At 49.9% G+C, this 14,525-nt stretch overlaps 1 protein-coding gene across 1 annotated transcript; it reads right to left on the bottom strand.

Annotated features, from left to right (window-relative positions):
* Positions 1-5,680: 5,680 nt before the first annotated feature.
* LOC131421546 (cytochrome P450 2D14-like) lies at positions 5,681-12,778 on the bottom strand. The gene is made up of 9 exons (XM_058568235.1): positions 11,409-12,778; positions 10,589-10,760; positions 9,808-9,960; positions 9,556-9,716; positions 9,024-9,200; positions 8,703-8,844; positions 8,287-8,474; positions 7,690-7,831; positions 5,681-7,591 (listed from the first exon to the last, which is right to left on the bottom strand). The coding sequence occupies exons 1-9, from the start codon at positions 11,595-11,597 to the stop codon at positions 7,413-7,415; spliced, it is 1,503 nt and encodes a 500-aa protein (XP_058424218.1). The 5' UTR covers positions 11,598-12,778; the 3' UTR covers positions 5,681-7,412.
* Positions 12,779-14,525: the final 1,747 nt, after the last annotated feature.

Here is a 14,525-nt window from a genome sequence, read left to right as displayed (position 1 = left end):
GATATGAGGGAGAAATAAAAGCTTTCCCAGACAAACAAAAGCTGAGGGAATTCATTGCCACTAGACCTTCCCTACAAGAAATGTTGGAGGGAGCCCTCCTATCTGTGTTTACAAAGCTTTCAGCAAAGAATATATAGACAAAATCAGAAAATTGCAGCTCTATATCAGAATAGGTTAGCAAACACTTAATTATAACACAAAGGATATAGGGAAAGAAAGCATCAAAAGTAATTATAAACACTTCAATTTGGTCACAAACTCACAACACAAATAAGAATAATTTGTGACAACAAAAACATAGAAATGGAAGAGGAAAGGGATGGAACCTGCATAGGCTAATGGAGATAAGAGGCTATCAGAAAAAGAACTACCTCATCTATGAGATCTTTTATACAAACCTCATGGTAACCACAAACAAAAAATCAGAACAGAATCACAAATCATAAATAAAGAGAAAACTGAGAAAATGATGATAGAAAACCACCAAATGGAAATGGCAGAAAGAAATACAAGGAAAAAGAAACAATGGAAATATAGAACAACCAGAAAACAAGAGATAAAATGGCAGTACTAAGCCTTCATATATCAATAATCACTTTAAATGTAAATGGATTGAACACACCAATGAAAAGACACAGAATGGCTAGATCGATTAAAAAAAAAGGCCCGACAATATGCTTCCTCCAGGAAACACATCTCAGCTCTAAAGACAACCATAGGCTCAGAGTGAAGGGATGGAAGATGATACTCCAAGCAACTGGCAAGCAAAAGAAAGCAGATGCATCCATACTTATATCAGACAAAGAAGGCTTCAAGATAAAAAAAAAGATAACTAGAGACAAAGAGGGACAATATAAATGATAAAACAGACATTCCACCAAGAAGACATAACACTTATGAACATGTATGCACCTAACACAGGAGCAGCGAAGTTTATAAAGAACTATTAACGGAGCTAAAGGGAGAAATTGAAACCAACATGATAATAGTAAGGGACTTCAACACCCCACTTATGTCAATGGATAGATCATCCAGACAGAAAGTCAACAAGGAAATAGTGGAATTAAATGAAAAACTAGACCAGATGGACTTAATAGATATACATAGAGCATTCCATCGCAAAACAGCAGAATACACATTCTTCTCAAGTGCACATGGAACATTCTCAAAGACAGACCATATTCTGGGAAATAAGGCAGGCCTCAATAAATTTAAGAAGATTGAAATCATAGGAAGCATCTTAACCAACCACAATGCTATGAAACTAGAAATCAACTACAAGAAAAAAGCTGGGAAAGTCACAAATACGTGGAGACTAAACAACACGCTAAGGAACAACAAGTGGATCATTGAAGAAATCAAAGGAGAAATCAAAAAATAGCTGGAGACAAACGAAAATGAAAACACAACATATCAACTCTTATGGGATGCAGCAAATGTGGTACTAAGAGAGAAATTTATAGCAATACAGGCCTACCTCAACAAACAATAAAAGTCTCAAATAAGTCATCTTAAACTACACCTAAAAGAACTAGAAAAAGAAGAACAAACAAAGCCCAAAGTCAGTAGAAGGAGAGAAAAGATAAAAATCAGAGAAGAAACGAATGAAATAGAGACCAAAAAAACAGTAGAAAGGATCAATGTAACTAAGAGCTGGTTCTTTGAGAAGATAAATAAAATTGACAAACCCTCAGCCAGACTCACTAAGAAAAAAAGAGAGAACACGCAAATAAATAAAATCAGAAATGAAAGAGGAGAAATTACAATGGACACTACAGAAATACCAAGGATTATAAGAGAATACGATGAGAAGCTATATGTCAGCAAACTGAATAACCTAGAAGAAATGGATAAATTCTTAGAATCATACAACCTCCCAAAACTAAATCAAGAAGAAACAGAGAATCTGAATAGATCAATCACTAGTAAAGTCCAGGCTTCTCTGGTGAATTATATGAAACAGTCAAAGAAGATTTAATACCTATCCTTCTCAAACTATTCCAAAATATTGAAGAGGATGGGATGCTTCCTAACTCATTCTATGAGGCCAAAATTACCCTCATACCAAAACTAGACAAGAACACCACTAAAAAGGAAAATTACAAGCCAATATTGCTGATAAACATAGACTCAAAAATCCTCAACAAAATATTAGCAAATCAAATACAACAATACATTAAAAGGATCATACACCATGATCAAGTGGGATTTATTCCAGGAATGCAGAGATAGTTCAACATCCGCAAATCAACATGATACACTACATTAAAAAAATGAGGAATAAAAATCACATGATCATCTCAATAGATGCAGAGAAATCATTTATAAGATCCAACATCCACTTATGACAAAAACTCTCAACAAAATGGGCATAGAAGGAAAGCACCTCAACATAATAAAGGCCATATGTGACAAACACACAGCCAACATCATAGTCAATGGGGAAAATCTGAAAGCCATCCCTCTGAGAACAGGAACAAGACAAAGGTGCCCACTCAACAATGCCAGTCAACATAGTACTGGAAGGTTTAGCCAGAGCAATTAGGCAAGAAAAGAAATAAAAGGTATCCAAATTGGAAAGGAAGGAGTAAAACTCTCACTGTTTGTGGGTGACATAATTCTATATATAGAAAACCATCAGAATCCACTGGAAAACTATTAGAAATAATCAACAACTACAGCAAAGTTGCAGGGTACAAAATCAACATACAAAAATCAGTTACATTTCTATATACTAATAATGAACTAGCAGAGAGAGAGAAGTCAAGAATATACTCCCATTTACAACTACAACAAAAGTAACAAAATACCTAGGAATAAATTTAACCAAGGAGGTGAAAGACCTACACACTGAAAACTATAAGACAGTATTGAAAGAAAGTGAAGAAGACATAAAGAAGTGGAAAGATATTCCATGCTCATGGATTGGAAGATTAAACACAGTTAAAATGTCCATACTACCTAAAGCAATCTACAGAGTCAACACAATCCCAATCAGAATTCCAATGATATTCTGCATGGAAATAGAACAAAGAATCCTAAAATTGATATGGAACAACAAAAGACTCCGAATAGCCAAAGCAATCCTGAGAAAAAAGAATAAAGCTGGAGGCATCACAATCCCTGACTTCAAAATATACTACAAAGCTATAGTAATCAAAACAGCATGGTACTGGCAGAAAAGCAGACACACAGATCCGTGGAACAGAATTGAGAGCCCAAAAATAAAACCACACACCTATGGACAGCTAATCTTTGACAAAGGAGCCAAGAACATACAATGAAGAAAGGAAAATCTCTTCAATAAATGGTGTTGGGGAAACTGGACAGCCACGTGGAAAAGAGTGAAAGCAGACCATTACCTTATACTATGCACAAAGATTAACGCAAAATGGACTAGAGCCTTGAAGGAAAGACCTGAAAGCATAAGACTCCTAGGAGAAGATACAGGCAGCACACTCGTGACATCGGTCTTGGCAGCATCTTTTCTTTTTTTTTTTTTATAATTTTATTTATTTATTTATTTTTCCTCCAAAGCCCCAGTAGATAGCTGCATGTCATAGTTGCACATCCTTCTAGTTGCTGTATGTGGGACGTGGCCCCAGCGTGGCCGGAGAGGCAGAGCGTCGGTGCCCGCCCGGGATCCAAACCCGGGCCGCCAGTAGCGGAGCGCATGCACTTAACCACTAAGCCACGGGGCCGGCCCGGTTTTTTTTTTTTTTTTATTTTTTTTTTTTTAATTTTTGTCTTATTTTTTTTCCCCCAAAGCCCCAGTAGATAGTTGTATGTCACAGTTGCACAGCCTTCTAGTTGCTGTATGTGGGACACGGCCTCATTGTGACCGGAGAAGCGGTGCGTCGGTGCCCGCCCGGGATCCGAACCCGGGCCGCCAGCAGCGGAGTGCACACACTTAACCGCTAAGCCATGGGGCTGGCCCCCAGCATCTTTTCGAATATCAAGTCTACTCAGGCAAGGGAAACAAAAGAAAAAAATAAAAAAATGGGACTACATTAGACTAAAAAGCTTCTGCACATCAAAGGAAACCACCAACAAAATGAAAAGACAACCCAGTAACTGGGAGAAAATATTTGCAAATTATATATCCTAGAAGGGGTTAATTTCCCATATATATAAGGACTTGTACAACTCAACAACAAAAATATGAACAACCTGATCCAAAAATGGGCAGAGGATATGAAGAGACATTTTTTACAAAGAAGATGTACTGATGGCCAACAGGCACATGAAAAGATGTTCAACACCACTAATTATTAGGGAAATACAAATCAAAACTACAATGAGATATCACCTCACACCCGTCAGAATGGCTATAAGTAACAAGACAAGAAATAAGTGTTGGAGAGGATGTGGAGAAAAAAGAACTCTCATACACCACTGGCGGGAATGCAAACTGGTGCAGCCACTATGGAAAACAGTATGGAGATTTCTCAAAAAATTAAAAACAGAAATACCATATTATCCAGCTATCCCACTACTGGGTATTTATCCAAAGAACATGAAATCAAAAATATATATATATATATATATATAATGGAACACTGCTAAGCTATAAAAAATAAACAAAATCGTGCCATTTGCGACAACATGGATGAGTCTTAATGGTATTATGCAAGGCAGAATAAGTCAGACACAAAAAGAAAAACAACATATGATTTCACTCACATGTGGAAGATAAATGAACACATGGATTAAGAGAACAGATTAGTGGTTACCAGAGGGGAAGGCGATTGGGGGATTGCGAAAGGAGTAAAACGACATATTTTGGGTGATGGATAAAAACTAGACTATTGGTGGTGAACACAATGCAGTCTATACAGAAACTGAAATACAGTGATGTACACCTGAAATTTACACAATGTTATAAGTCAATATGACCTCAATAAAATAATTCAATTAAAAAAAGATACTATCAACAGAGTAAAAAGTCAACCTACAGATGGGAGAAAATATTTGCAAAAAAAATAGACACACACATCACTTAATGACAGGGACACGTTTTGAGAAATGTGTCGTTAGGTGATTTCTTCACTGAGTGAACATCACAAACCTAGATGTACTTACACAAACCTAGATGGTATAGCCTACTACACACCTAGGCTACATGGTAATAATCCTATGGAACCACTGTCACACATGCAGTAGTTATTGCGCTACATATCATTATGCAGAGCATGACTGTATCTGATAAGAGATTAATATCTAGAATATATAGAGAACTCCTAAAACTCAACAATAACAACAAAACAGCCAACCCAATTTTAGAATGGGAAAAGAACTTGAATAGACATTTCTGCAAAGAAATGGACATTGTACATTGTACATGTGGACAATAAGCACATGAAAAGATGCTCAATATCACTCATCTTTTGGAAAATGCAAATCAAAACCACAACGAGATACCACCTCACACCCATTAGAATGGCTACTAACATCAAAACAGAAAATAGCAAGTGTTGGCAAGGATGTGGAGAATCAGAACCCCTGTGCTCTACTGGTGGGAATGTAAAATGGCGCACCTGCTGTGGAAAACAGTCCCGTAGTTATATACCCACAAATTGAAAGCAGAGCCTCAAAGAGATATTTGTACCCCATGTTCATAGCTGCATTACTCACAATACCTGAAAGGTAGAAGCAACTCAAGGGTCCATCAACAGACGAAGGGATAAGCAAATGTGGTGTATACATACAATGGAGTATTATTCAGCCTAAAAAAAGGAAAGAAATTCTGACACATGTCACAACATAGATGAACCCTGAGGACATCGTGTTAAGTGAAAAAGTCAGTAACAAAAAGGCAAATACTGTATGATTCCACTTATGTGAGGCCCCTAGATAGTCAAATTCATAGAGACAGAAAGCAGACTGGTGATTGCAGGGGGCTATGGGGAGGGGGCATGGGGAGTTATTGTCTAAGGGGGACAGAGTTTCACTTTTGAAGGTGAAAAGAGTCCTGGAGATGGATGCGGTGATGGTTACATAACAATATGAGAACTAAATAGGATTGAACTGTACACAAAAATAATTAAGATGGCAAATTTTATGTTGTGTGTATTTTACTTCATATACACACAAAATGTAGATACTCAAAGAAATGTGACCATTTTGCTGTAGGAGCCAAAAACCAGGGGGGTGGCCTGTGCAGTAAAAAGTTTACTCAGGTTTGGGGTTTTCCATCCCTGCACATTCCAAAAACAGCGCCTGGCCCTTGACAAGCTCTGGGGAAACATCCCCTACACCCTTGGGATGACCTGCCTGACAAGAGTATCTCTGTACCTGGGGCCTGGGGTCACACCACAAAGTTTCTGCCAACAATGTGATTGATGGGGGGGGGGACCTGGGGCCACACTGTTCAACCTTGACAGGGGCTGGACACTGAGTAACTGAGGTCAGCCACGAGGCTCTCCGAATCTAAGTGACTGATCCCCAACAAAATCCCTGGACACCCAGACTTGGGTCAGGTTCCCTGGTGAGCGATACTCTCTGCTGTGTCCCACATCATTGCTGGGAGAACTGAGCACTGTCTGCACAAATCCTCTGGGAGAGACAGCTGGAAGCTTGTGCCCGCTCTTCCTGAACTCCACCTATGTGCCTTTTTTTTTTTTTGGTGAGGAAGATCAGCCCTGAGCTAACATTCATGCTAATCCTCCTCTTTTTGCTGAGGAAGACCGGCTCTGAGCTAACATCTATTGCCAATCCTCCTCCTTTTTTCTTCCCCCATAGCCCCAGTAGATAGTTGTATGTCATAGTTGCACACCCTTCTAGTTGCTGTATGTGGGACGCGGCCTCAGCATGGCCGGAGAAGCGGTGCGTTGGTCCACACCCGGGAGCCGAATCCGGGCCACCAGTAGCGGAGCGCGCGCACTTAACTGCTAAGCCACCGGGCCAGCCCTATGTGCCTTTGACCACTGCTGATTCTATCGCGATCCTTTCTCTGGAAAAACGATAACTGTGAGTGTAACAGCTTTTCTGACTCCTGTGAGTCCTTGTAGTGAATCCCTGAAGCTGAGGGTGCTCACCCAGCCAGGGATTGGGCTGATTCCTATCAGAAGCCCATTCACACTCCTCATGCTTCCTGACACCCAGGAGTCAAGACTTCTACATGGACTTAGTCACCAACCAGGGCAGCCAGTTCTGGGTCTCCATGGGAGACTAGGGGGTAAGCTGTCCCTTCTGAGCCTCAGTATCCCCATCTCTCAAATGGGGTCAAATGGCAGGTGAGGCTGGATCAGGCAGGGGTAGGAGCTGGCCTTGGGGAGGCTGCTGAGGCTGCCTCTCTGCCAGGGGCTGATCAGGGGGCCCAGGTGGGACTCAAGCCATGTTGGAGCCATCACACTGGTTTATTGGACACCAGGGCCCCTTCAAGGAGCAGGTTAGGGGGTTGGCGTCCCCCTCTAGCGGGGCACAGCAAGGAGCTGGTAAGGGCACGGGTTCACCACGATGCCAAAGATGCCATGGCGACTGGGGCGGGGCTGCCCAGCAGGCACCGAGAAGCTGAAGCGCTGCAGGAGGCAAGTGAAGAAGAGGAAGAGCTCCATGCGGGCCAGGGGCTCCCCGAGGCACGAGCGGCGGCCTGTGGGTAGGTATCGGGGTCAGTGAGCCTGGGGGCCTGGGCTCCATGCCTCTAAGACTCCCTCAGGAGGGGGCAGTGAGCCAGGCTCCCACAGGCACCTGCTGAGAAGGGCATGAAGGCCTCCTGCTTGACGAAGCGGCCCTGGGCGTCCAGGAAGTGCTCGGGGTGGAAGCGGAAGGGCTTCTTCCAGACGGTCTCGTCCTTCAGCACCGATGACAGGTTGGTGATGAGTGTTGTCCCCTGGCAGGAGATGCCTGGCATGGGTGGCGTCTGGGCTGGAGGACCCCCCGACCCCTGCCGCCAAACACATACGGGCCACTTTCTGCCTCTACACACCTGGACTCACTCAAGTCTACCTCAGGCCAAGAAATTTCCCGCACTCTCCCTGTACCCATGGCAGGGCCAAGTGACCTGCCTGTCAGGGGAGCCGTCCCTACCACCTGTCCCGGCATATACGGGTTCCTCCAACATATTGGGGAATATTTTAGGTTGTCACCCCTTTTAGCCCCCTAGGGGTCACTCAATGGACAGGGCCAGCCCTGCCTCTGCTTCATCCCTGCAGCTGGACAGTTGGTCTTGTGAAAATGAGGATTAGTGGCTTGGGTTCCAGGCCTCGCCCCACCTGGGAATGGCCATACTGGGGCCACTAAGCGGCAGGTGGAGCTGAGCTGGGGTGAGCAGGGCCGCAGACCTACCTTGGGGATGAGGAAGCCTTGCACTTCAATGTCACGGGATGTCATGTGGGGCAAGCCCAGTGGGATGATGTCCCCAAAGCGCTGCACCTCATGGACCACGGCCATGGTGAAGGGCATGTGGGTCTGGTCCCCCATCTCTGGGCGCCGTGCCTGTCCTATCACCTCATCGATCTCCTGTTGGACACGGCCTGCACAGACAAGCGTCCCCACAGTGGTGAGAAGCCAGGGGGCTGGACCCCGACGTCCCCCTGACTCCTGTGCAGGGGCTGTGCACACGGGGAGGAGGAGGTCACTCTGACCTCTGAGCCAGGGCCCTGCCTCTGCTCAGAGCTCCTGGCGGCCATACCAAGCTCAGGGCCCCAAGCCTGGCCCTCTCCTCCCTGGCCCATCCCACCAGGCCCCCAGGCTGGGCTCACGCTGCACGTCCGGATGCAGGATCATGAGCAGGAGGGCCCAGGCCAGTGTGGTCGAGGTGGTCACCATCCCAGCAGTGAACAGGTCAGTCACTACCTGGCGCAGGTTCTCATCATTGAAGCTGCTCTCGGGGTTCCTCTTGGCCTGGGCCAGGCAGAGAGGGTGGGCTCAGGCACAGAGGGAGGAAACCCCAAATTACCTTCCACTCTGTACTCATCAGCCTGGGTGCCTGATCACTGGGTGATACACAGGTCTCACATTGCCTGGGCTCCCTTCATGGGCCCCTCAACCTGCAACCTCTGACCCTGTCCTTGGCACCTCACCTTCTCCACCTGGTCCACGAAGGTGTCAGTCAGGTCTCGGGGAGGCTGGGCCGGGTCCCGTGTCATCCTGTGCTCAGCAATCAGCTCATCCAGCAGGGCCATGAAGGCCCTATGCCCAGGAAAGATCTTGGCAGTCAGCCCCGGAATTCGCAGGAGCCCGGGGATCGTGTTCAGCACCTGTGCAGGCCACAGATGTGGGGCCCTGCGTCCTGCCTGTGCTCAGGTGTTCACCTCCACCAGTCAGATGCCTGCCACCTCCAGGGTATCCCCACCATTGACGTGGTTCCTCCCCAACGTCCAGACCTCAACCCTGTCTCCTGCCCTGGGCGTCAGAAGGATAAACCTAAAATCTACATCTCATGGGTTCTGGTGGCTTCCAATGTAGGAGGTACAGGTTCCTTAGCCCGCTCCTGGGGTCTGCTGGCCCAACAGCCCTCTAGATAAATCCACCTCCAAGGAGGCCCATTGCAGGGCAGAGTCCTCCCCCACGGAGCTCGCCTGCAGGGCTCCTTGGCCCCCTCCACCATCGCACCTCTGGCAGGAAGCCTGTGTCTTCCTTCAGAAAGTACAGTGTTCGGTCCAATAGCTTGTTGAAGCGCGGGTCGTGGTACTGGAAACGGCGTCCAAAGGTGAGGGAGGCGATCACGTTGCCCACCGCTTTATTCAGGAGGGCGTTGGGGCTAAAGGGGCGTCCTGGGAGGGGACGGTGCAGGTCAAGGGGTCGCCTCCATCTCCTCTTCCCCAGCCTCCATCCCTGTCTCCTGTCTCTCAGCCCAGCACTCACCGGCCTGGTCTGCGAAGGCGGCGCAGAGGCACGAGGCCTCCTCGGTCACCCACTGCTCCAGTGACTTCTTGCCCAGGCCGAAGTTGCGCAGGGTGGACACGGAGAAGCGCCGCTGCTCCCGCCAAGCGGGTCCATAGCGGGCAAAGACCACCCCTGGGGGCGGGGCGGACGTGGGCGTGGTCCAAGTGTGCCCGGGCCCCGCCTCTGCACCAACACCCTGTCCAATGGCTCGCGTGCCTTTCGGTCTAAGCCAGCGACATGCCCCGCCTCCCGCCCTTGCTAACATATTCTCTCCCCTTTCCCTCCCACTCTAACCTCGTTCTCCTTCCCAGCAAATTCCGCCCTCTTTACACCCCTTTTCGACTGGGGACAAGTCCCACCCTCTGTGCGCCCGCATTGCTCGCCAGGTCTCCCCATTGCAGGCAGGTCTCAGCCCTGCTCGTGGCTCTGCCCGCCATGACCCCTGTCTCATTCAGAGAAGGTCCTGACCCTCCCCCTGCCGCGCCCACACTGACTCTGTCCGCCACCTTCCGCAGCCCGGACACCCCCTATCTCATAGAAGATGCCCGGGGGGCGCCCACTCCTCGTAAACCCTCGCCCTCCACCCACCCACATCCCCCTCCCCACTCTTGGCTCTTTCCTCCACCTGAGGCCCCTTCAAATTCGCTGGCTCTTTCCTGCACCGCAGGTCCACCACCCTGCCTCCGCTTGGCCCTGCCGGGTCACGGGTCACTGCGGGCCCAGTCCCCGCCAGGCTGCGGTCCTCCCCTCCTCTACTTGCCTTCGGAGCGCGGCCCAAAGCCCAAGTGCTCGAAGATGGGCGCAGGTGGGCGGTCGGAGGTGTCGTCGCTGTGGTCGACCAGCGCCTCGCGTATGGCCGCCAGCCCGTTGACTACGACCACGGGCGTCCAGGCCAGCTGCAGGCTGAACACGTCCCCGAAGCGGCGCCGCAGCTGCAGGCAGAGGGTCAAGGGCATTGGTGAAGCCCGGCCCCGCGGCAACGTTGCCTGACCTAGTCTCCTGGGGTTAGCCTTGGGGGACCCTGGGCCCCAGCACCAAGCCTATGCAAGGACTTTATCTGGCCTTGTGACCCTAGGGGACACGTCCTATATGGTAGAGGACTTCACGTTGGATCAGGCCTCCCACCTATGACTTTGCAAAGGTCACCAAAATTGTCAGAAGGCCAAGTTAGCATCAGATTTCACAGGTGAGAAACTGAGGTTCACAGAGGTGAGCAGTGAGGCCCAAGGTCTCACAGCAGCAAAAGATTTGAACCTGGTCACTGTCCCTTCTCGACCTCGATTTCCTGATTAAACAGGGCTCATCAGCAGACTCCTCTCCCCCAATCTCAAGACCTTTCCTCCTGCTGTCCTCAGAAGAGACTCAGGCTCACACAACTTAAGCTCTGTCCCACTGCATCCCAAACCCACTGCCAAGTCCCACCCCCTCCAGGCCTTTGCCCTCTCTGACCTTTGACTGGAAAATTCAGACTGTCCTCCAGGCCCTGCACAGATGCCCTCCCCCAGGAGGCCTCTCAAACCTGCCTCCTCCTTTCCACCCAGCTCCCTGTGACCTCTGTGCCCACCCCCCACCTTCCTCACCTGAGTAAAGCAGCAATGCGTGTCCTGGAAGTCCACCTGCAGCAGGTTGCCCAGCCCAGGCAGGGGCATGGGGCCTGGTGGGTAGCGTGGGGCCCAGCGGTGGCGTCGGTGCATCAGGTCCACCAGGAGCAGGAAGATGGCCACGGCCACGGCCAGGGGCCCCAGGGTCTCCCCGGTCAGCAGCCCCATGGCTGCCTCAGTGAGCACTGGGCTCCTCTGGACACACTGGACCCCTCACCACACCAGGCACCTAGGTCCTGGCCAGGCAGGGCACTCTCACCAACCCTGAGGGCTGAGCAGCCTGGGCCCTCTTTATGAAGGGAGCTGAGACTGGCCTTTGTCCTCTACCCTGAGCCAACTTCTTGGCGTGACTGAGCTGCCAGAGGGTGCAGGGGGGGCAGGGGAAGCTCAGTGCAGGGGAGGCCACAGATGTCCTGTCCCTGCTGCCCTTTCCTGGTGCATATCCTGGGTGGGGGTGGGGGAGAGACAATATGTCCCCACTCCCAGCCTACTCCCCAGCATTGTGCAGGCTCCGAGGAAGCACCAGGGGTCTTTGGACTTGACCCTCCCCCCACCTGTCATATCAGGCTCACACTCCCTAACGTGGTCACAGCCTCATCCCCAGAACACATTCTTGCCTTCCGATGTCTCACCTGCCTCCTCCTGAGTGACCTTCACCTCCCAGGTTTTTTACTGGCACTCTCAGGGAGGGCACAACGATCAGAGGGACAACAGGGAGGTTGGGGGGGATGAGTTCTCCATGTCCCACTTTTCATACTAGTACACTCAGTACACACAGACACAGATCACACACTCACACATTCAGACACTACCCACTTGCTCAAAGACTGACACACAGCACATGCACACACACATTTACACACCCGCAAAAACACATATACACACACATTACTACATGTACCATACACACACACACACACACACAGACCCAACACCAAGGCACCTCTTCTCAGTGGTTGCCTGGAGTCAATCCTCCCGACCCCTTCTCTCTCCGCATGTAGGCGGCTGGCAGTGATGCTGAGGACCCTCACCTGGCTGGCACCTGGCTCAGTTTCCTCAGTTTCCAACTGCTTGTGGCTGAGGCACTTTTGAATCCGGGAGTGGGGAGGCAGCAGAGTTGCTTTCAGACCATCCTAGTCACCCAACCAGCGAGTTCAATGGCCAGGAGACCCTTCCTAAGTTGGTTACAAACTGGTCCTTGACCTCCTAGCTCATGAGGCCACCCAGGTGATGAATCTCCTCGTGCCTGTGTGCACTTTCCTGACTTGGAGGAATGTGGGGTGGGCAGTTGCCCTTGTTGACTGAGCTGCCAGGAAGCTCAGGGGACTAGGGTGGCTTAGCATAGGATGTGACTCTGTCCCCAGAGGAGGGGCCTGCTTCCTCCTCCTCATTGTCATTGGTCCTTGAACATCAGCTGCTCAAACTCTTTCTGGAAGACAAGGGGTTGGAAGGGAAGTGGGGATGATGTAATTTCCTTGCACTTTCACAGGCCTGCTGAGGACCAAAAGGAGTGGATTCTCTGGCCTCCCCCTTTGCTGGCCTCCTCCCTCTCCCTGGGCCAGGTCCCCCTGCTCCAGTCCCATCCCTGCCAATCCTTACTCTGTGGTCCCTCAAGGAAAGATGCAAACCATGGCACCACCCTGTACCAGTGTGTGCCACCTCCCAGCTGGAATTGGGGCTCCCAGGCCCTCCTTCTTGCTCAGCCTCTCATTGCCTCCAAGCACGGGGTGTGACCACACCATGCCAGGGCAGGGTTGCTGCCCGCTGGCCGCAGCACACTCCTTTTTCAACAAGAAAAGGGGTGGGATTTGAGGCTGAGTTTTAAAATCAGTGAAGCTGATGGGAACTCTGAGGCCAAAACCCACTGAAATGTGAAGGCACAAGAGCCAAGAGGGTGGGGAAGGGACATTTCCTGGGTAGGGATCAGGCCCCCTCACCGATCCCTGGGGATTTGAAGCAAGCTCTCATTCTGGAAACATCTGGGGAGGCCTCTCCCAGAGCTTAAGGAGGGCCTGCAGGAGGCACTCCCTACCGTGTCCCCCCAATTCTCTCCATCACTCACTTCCCAGCAGTAAGAGGACCAGCTTCTTCCCAGGGTGCCTCTGGACATCCCCCACTCAGAGATGGCCACCCAGAGATGGCTCCCCGGGGCTGTGGACTCTCGGTAATGGTTTTCAACCTTTGCAATTCCTGCTTGGCTTGTGAAAGCTGCTCCTCCTCTTCTGAATTCCCACCTCCCCACTCTCCTCCAAGGCTTGGGCCAGAGGGTGTAGCTTGCTGGGGCCCACTGGGCGTTCCTCAGTTTATTGGGCCTTCCCTGCATCTTGTCTTGGGCAGGCCTTGGATTCTGTGCCACCCTCGTTGGACGGACCATGTGCTGGGTGCTAGCTGCTGGGTGCTGGGCTGGGCACTCGCAGCCTGGGAGAAGACCATGGTGGGCCCCTGCTCCATGGGCTCATGACCAAGAGGAGGAGTGGGAAGGCAGAGAGCTGACAGGCCAGCCCAGCAGTGCGAGGATTGCTTTGAGGCTCACGGGGACACTGTCCCAGGCTGGAGCAGGACTTTCAGGGAACACTTCCTGGAGGACTCTGGCTGGATTGGCACTGCAAGCCAAAGTGATCTGGCAGCAGGACTAAAGAGCCACAGCAAAGTCCTGTGCAGGGTGGCGAGGGGCAGTGTGAGAGGGGCAGCTGAAGACTGTGGTTTTTAAAGTTTGGCCGAGGCCTGGACTGTGCAGACTGGGGTCTCTGGCCCTCCAGGAGGCAGGGAGACCAGTTTTGAGGTGACTGAACAGACCAAGAGGGTAAGACCCAGGGGCACGCTGGGGACTTCCGGGATCCAAGTTGTGGTCCCTTCGTCTGACCTCAGTTGAATGTCTTGTCCTGTGGGCAGCAACTTTCTACCCAGTCCTGTCAGAGAATCAGGTGGTGTTAGCAGGGAGTCAGGGGGCAGGATGGTCCGAGTGTTGGTCACACAGTGGCCCTGGATAAACTGTCTTTATCCATCCTTTGTTTGGGATATGTCACGCCCTCCCATACAGTCACCCCAACATGGATATGAAAGGCAGGGACAGACACACCTGTAATTCAGGCAGAC

The sequence above is a fragment of the Diceros bicornis genome, chromosome 25 (assembly GCF_020826845.1).
Source record: "Diceros bicornis minor isolate mBicDic1 chromosome 25, mDicBic1.mat.cur, whole genome shotgun sequence".
Lineage (NCBI taxonomy): Eukaryota > Metazoa > Chordata > Mammalia > Perissodactyla > Rhinocerotidae > Diceros > Diceros bicornis.
The sequence above is the reverse complement of the archived record's forward strand: the minus strand, read 5'-3'. Positions and strand labels throughout refer to the sequence as shown.

Coding starts and splice junctions, on each gene's coding strand:
- LOC131421546 (XM_058568235.1), bottom strand. CDS start 11,597: ATGGGGCTGCTGACCGGGGAGACCCTGGGGCCCCTGGCCGTGGCCGTG. Junction 9,717..9,807: donor CGCCTTCGCAGACCAGGCCG/GTGAGTGCTGGG, acceptor GTCCCCTCCCAG/GACGCCCCTTTAGCCCCAAC. Junction 9,201..9,555: donor ACACAGGCTTCCTGCCAGAG/GTGCGATGGTGG, acceptor TGGCCTGCACAG/GTGCTGAACACGATCCCCGG.